The sequence below is a fragment of the Melanostigma gelatinosum genome (genome assembly GCF_949748355.1).
Source record: "Melanostigma gelatinosum genome assembly, chromosome: 18".
NCBI classification, from domain to species: domain Eukaryota; kingdom Metazoa; phylum Chordata; class Actinopteri; order Perciformes; family Zoarcidae; genus Melanostigma; species Melanostigma gelatinosum.
Window position 1 is genome coordinate 6,794,361 of NC_136651.1, and position 6,050 is coordinate 6,800,410.

Here is a 6,050-nt window from a genome sequence, read left to right on the forward strand (position 1 = left end):
GCCAACACAAATGGCCCCTCCAACAGAGGTCTTATCCTTGGACCAGCTGTCTTGCTGTTGTCAAAGGGACTGGATTAGGGCGTGCATGTGTGTGTGTGTGTGTGTGTCCAGCATGTGGGAATATATCTTGATCCACAGCAGCTGCCCCTCAAGCACTATGACAAGCATGCTCACTCAACCAGTCTTTGTGTAAAGTAGAATAGAATCAAATCTGTTCTATTTTCAGATGGGGCTCAATCCTATTTGTTTTTCGTCTCCCAGCAATAGTTTCCCGTAATCACATTAACACAGTTGATATGAAAAGTTGAACAGACATAAAACGAGCACTTTTATCAGCAATCCTGCGCGACTCATCATTTCCACTTCAAATGTAAATGTTGGGTAGACTGAAATGACATTTGTGAGGCAGTTTATAATTATATTTCCTTTATTAATGGAGTTTTCGTTTTGGATGTCCATTTTATCTCACTGGCATTTCATTGTACGTCAGTGTTTATTAAGAATAACTAATCATAGGTCTTACGGCCGACATGAACAATGCTGCTCTTGACAGAGAAATAATGTCACGGATGAAGTGACATGCTCACCTCTACATGGACAAATGTTTAGCAAGGATCCAGAAAGTAGAGGACACAGAGGTAAGTCTTTACAGCTACATGTCACTTTCATCCGGAGAGAATATGCTTGACAAAGGAGGCATAGTTGATACACCCATTGGCATCCTCCTGTCCGCACATCAGTCTGTCCACCTCGTCTTCTGTCATCCTCTCTCCCAGCGTCGCCAGCACATGACGCAGCTCTGCTCCCATGATGCTGCCATTGCCTTCCTTGTCAAAAACCCTGAGCCCCTCCACAAAATCCTCAAAGTTGCCTTGATCTTTTGCGCGGGAGATATGTTGCAGCATTGGCAAGAAGGTCTCAAAATCCACCATTTTAGTGCTCATGTCCTCTGGCCGCGGTTTGCCGAGCACTTTGAGCACATCTGCATTGGTAGGGTTCTGGCCCAGAGCTCGCATCACGTCTCCGCACTGGCCGTATGTGATCTTCATTTCTCCAGTTGGTGTGCGGTCGAACAAGGTGAAAGCCTCCTTGAACTCCTCTATCTGGTCGGCAGTGAACTCAAGAGTGATGCCCTTGGGATCGAATGGAGGCTCCTTGGGCAGCTCAGGCAGTGGCTGAGGAGCTGCAGCTGGCTTAGCAGCTGGAGCCGCATCTTTCTTAGGCTCTGGCTTTTTGGGCTCAGGTTTCTTTGGTTCAATCTTCTTTGGGGCCATGCTGAGGGATTCAGAGGTGAGCCGGTACTTTCTGAAAAACAAGCAAGAGTCTGAAGGGATTGGAAGGGATCCCCGAGCACAGAGGGCCACCACCTCTACCGAAGCTTTTATATGTGCTTTGTCTGGAGAGCCAGATAGCAATTTCCAACAGCACACTATAAAAGGAAGAAACCTGAAATAGATTCCCATAGCAAGTGATGTCAACATTAAGTATTGTTCTCAGCTGCTGTCATCTAGCCAATGGGGCTGTTCGCTGTCATTAGTGAGGGTCCAGTTGCATTAGGCCGAAAATGTTCTGTCCCTCTGATGGACAAAGGGATTAGAGCACGATATATCAGCCCATGAGGGAGAGGGACCAAAAATAGATTTGCTCACTAACGGCTGGAAGTCTGGGAATCGTTGCTTTCTGGAACAGTGCTTTTTTCAGAATGTTGCAGTTGCGAATTCACAAATAGTTAATAATTGTGTGTGAGCGGTCTCAGGATGAATCAGCACAGTTTGGGACATGTTATTATGTGATATTGTATCATAAGAGGAAGGTCTGCCAAACATTTTTTTCAATGAGAGCTCTTTTTGGATCGTATTTGTTCTCAATGATACGTTTCGGGCATTTTGGCAATTGCTCATTTCCCAGATAAATGACAGCTTGATAGCATTCTACCACTATTACTGAGTGTTCCACCATATCGAGGAAGTGGGCAAGCTCTAACAGATCCAAACGGGACTCTTAATTAATGCTGCATTTAAGGCTGATGTGCCGGAAAGGTCAACCAGTTAAGCCCTTAAATGTTAAAAAATGCATTCGGTGCCAGTATCAATTATATGACAATCTCCAGCTGTCTGCTGCAGGGCCAGAATTACAGTGATCAGGGCATTTTCCATTTAGATGATTGCTATACGATAAAATATACTTTGAATTTAGTTACATGCTTATTGTATTGTTTATAATTGACACAATGTACATTTAACCTAATGTACTGGGTATTTAAACGTTTGACTGCCTGCACCCTTCGTGGTTTGAATGCGTCCATTGTCTGTTTCACATTGTCTGTTTTTGATGTGTTTCACGGTCACAAGGTGAAAGCAAGGCAAGGCAATTCCATTATGTGTCTAGTTTATAAATACGTAATATGTCACTTGGCTTTATGTAGATGACTGCTCTGCAATACCATTCAGTGAATGATAAATTAACCAAGAAAACAATCACTTAATTCATGGTAGAGAGGCTGTATATAGGATGTGGAATTCTGCGACTCAATCTTAATCATAACAACCTCAATTTATATATGCATTACAGTTTATCAACTCAGTTTAAGACAGCGAAAGCCTGTCATGCAATAATCACATTTACCCTCCTATCTTCAGTCCCCTCTTGATCCAACAATCTAGAGCTGGAAGTCCTTGGGCAGTGTAGTGAGGTGTGTTTGTTTGTGTGTGTGTGCGCGTGTCTGTATAGTTGTCCTTAGCCTCAGATCATTATCTCCTTTCTCTTTGTTTTTGAGGTCACATGGCTCGTGAAACTGACAACTAATTTGTCGTCCCTTGGTGTGTACGTGCATGCGGGTGTGTGCACGTTTGTGTCGGCCAGAAACAGAAGAGAAGAGTTAGACCCGCAGGAGAGGCCAAATAGAATGTCTGTACTGAAACGCCACATACTTGTACGTAAGATCAGATATTTCCCTCATGGCCATTACAGACCAGTATGATGTAATGTCACATCTGTTCAAGAGTCGTTTAAACCTCTCACAACTTACGTCAAAGTTACATTGGCATATTTGCGAAAGGTGAACCACATGTTCAACGGACCAGTGTTAGCAATATGACATCAAGGTATCACAGAGAAACAAACCTTTGGAGATTGTTTGCTTGAGCATCCGACCAAAAGTCTCGAGCAGAGGCTTTGTCAAAATGTCAGTCACAGATAAGTGCACAGATAAGGTGCTGGCTGCATGAGTCAGGAGGGTTATTTCTCCTGTTTTCCATCAAAACTTCCTTTAAACAAGGCTTCAATCAGTACACTGCTGTTGCAATGATTGAAGCGATCGATTACTGCTTTCAGCATCTGAAGTAAGTGATAATTTCATTGGTCCTTATGATTGGATGTCTGCACACGTTGAACACAAGACATTTTCAGATCTTCAGAAAAACACATTGATTTTCTCTAATTTTCAAAAGCTTTACTTAAACTTTGTCACATTACTAATTCCTGACTATGTACTTTTGCTGTGATCACGTTCGTCGGATTTGACAGAAAATGACACAGTGTGCTATTTGCACGTTCACATCTTTAACTTGAGTGACAGAGTTAATAAGAAAAACGGTCAATAACATTAGAAAAAAACGTTGTACAGGCTGAAACCTGTCAAAACTGAAGATGATGCTGAATATTGCTTGTCACTCCTGTGTTCCATAACTGTCAATAAGATAGAGAAATCAAAATCCAGGGGTGAAAACACACTAACGTGTCCAGGCATACACTAACCAAATAGCGTTATTTTTTAATCATATTGCAGTCAGCTCAGAAAAAAACTCATGGATATATAAATATGAATGCAAAAGAGGATATAACTCCCCATTGTTCAAAGTCCAACTCACACAAGCTATATTCTGAGATATTTTTGAATATAAATCTAAGCTATGTTCACCAAGCCCTACAGCTAAAGTCAGTCATTCCCTTCTAACTCCACTGGGTAAGTAATGTGTGGGCGAGTGTGTGCTGCCATTGCCTGTGTTTTTGTGGAGGTCTTCAGGGTGTTTGTTTATATCTGTGTGACCAGGCGAAGAGAGAATGGTCAAAGACAACAAGCCCCTAATCCCTGAGATAACAGTGGGAATGAGGACAGGCAGACTCCTGGTCTGGTCCGCGCTATTAAAAGAGAGTGATGGAGACAGCGGTTACATTCCTCCTATGGCCCTGACAGGGTGTGACTCAGACTTCATAGATTCAGTATTTTATTAAGTGGCTAAAAAAGGGAAGCAGCCCTGAGCGCTTTTCATCCACCTGGAACCTCATCGACTGTGTTGTGTGTGGAATTATATTACGCTCTACTCATGTAATGAACAGAATACTAAAATGATGGAGTTTAAAAATGTGTCTTTTGTCTCGCGCAGACGATTTGTCCTTAAAAGAAAATCCCCATTCAAATCAAACAAGTCTCCCTCGCCATGGCGAGCCAGCTACTGTATTCTGTATTTCAGTTTTGCTATAAAATAATATACATTCATGGGATCAATATGTTGCCGTTGAGCAGCATCATAACAACTCCCAGAGAGACATAGCACTTGTTGGATGAGCTCATCTCATGAATGTATTCCTCTCTTCCATTGTGCCGTATGAACACGACTTTTCTCACAAGTCCGGTAATAATAGTGCGTTGTTATAATGGAATGACTGTTGCAGGAACCAGCTTGCACACATCTGTGTAAACAATTTAATTAAGACCATGTTTGATGAATTATAGTTGGTGAAGGCACTGCCTGTTCTAATGCTTCAGCTTCTTAATTCCACCAGACATCCATGTGTTCATTCTCTCTGCCCGCCCAACACCTTTGTTTTTCTCCCTGCTCACAATGACAGAAATTGAAAAAACTACAAAAAGGAAAGTGCATTTCACACTCTACTGAAGCAAAGCAAGCAATTTGAAATGAGTCAAAACACAATAAGTTTACAACACGATAAAGACGTGCCGTGTATGAAATGAGTGGAGCCAATTTGTGATACTCAGCCCTATGTTTTGTATTACAACCTTTAAAATAGAAGTGGGCAAGAATTGCATTTGAACGAAATTACATTTTAGGTGAGAAATTTGAATTATTTATGTTTTCGCTCTAACTACATGAAGTCTTAAATGATCCTTTTGAGGAAATGGGATTTGCAAAAGCTCTTTGCACACATGTACATGTGTCTGTGAGGGAAGAATGCTTTGTCTTTCATGCAGCCAGTTAAATATAGGAGCGACCATCAGTGAAGCCAAGCATTGAATGCCATTACTCAGAATAACAATAGCAGTGACTTGACCCTGCCGCACCTTGAACCAGAGAGGAGCGCATTGTTTGCTCAGAGTAAGATTATCATATTTGATTCCGACAATCTGCGTGTCTTGTTTCCTTTGAGAGGCCCATCAGATACACCAGTCCTGTTGGAAAACAAAGCAGAATTAATTTCAGACACATGTATTCTGGGTAGATAGAATGCAGTTAACTGTTAGTGGAAATTGCCTTTTGATGATATTACGGAGGTGATCTAAAACAGTCATTCCCACAGACTGGGTCAGGTGATTTTATTAGTGTCGCCAAATACATTTACAGAATCTATTTCATTACCTTTTATTCAAGATATATATATATATATGCAGTATACCTTTAATAAGCCACATGAGAGAGAGAGCCTGCATGTTCATATTGTTTGACATGTGTAGCATGCTTTGAATTCAATATGGAAATGCTAGCATACATTCAGTATGTTTAGCTGATGAGATGAAAAAAAAAACATAAGCCTGTTAACTCCATTAAACCAAGTTGCAATCTATCAAATCAATATATATTCAAAGTGGCTGGTTTACCGACTCAAGATAATGTGAGGTGATGTGGAAATGGCAGTAAAAATGCTCAGGAGTGATCATTCATGCAATCAATTTTCTCTTCTCAGTGTATCGTGAATTGGGTCACGATGGTTTGTCATTTTGTAAAACGTGGGACCCCTGAAGAAAAGTTTCATTATTTCGTGTACAAAACATATGCTCTACCAACTTTTAGTCTCGTCAGTTATCTATTCTG

General features: G+C 41.2%; 1 protein-coding gene across 1 annotated transcript; it reads right to left on the reverse strand.

Annotated features, from left to right (window-relative positions):
* Positions 1 to 409: 409 nt before the first annotated feature.
* On the reverse strand, positions 410 to 1,386 carry LOC306792089 (myosin light chain 3). Its single transcript, XM_079289096.1, has one exon. The coding sequence runs from the start codon at positions 1,272 to 1,274 to the stop codon at positions 666 to 668; it is 609 nt and encodes a 202-aa protein (XP_079145222.1). The 5' UTR covers positions 1,275 to 1,386; the 3' UTR covers positions 410 to 665.
* Positions 1,387 to 6,050: the final 4,664 nt, after the last annotated feature.

Coding starts and splice junctions, on each gene's coding strand:
- LOC306792089 (XM_079289096.1), bottom strand. CDS start 1,274: ATGGCCCCAAAGAAGATTGAACCAAAGAAACCTGAGCCCAAAAAGCCA.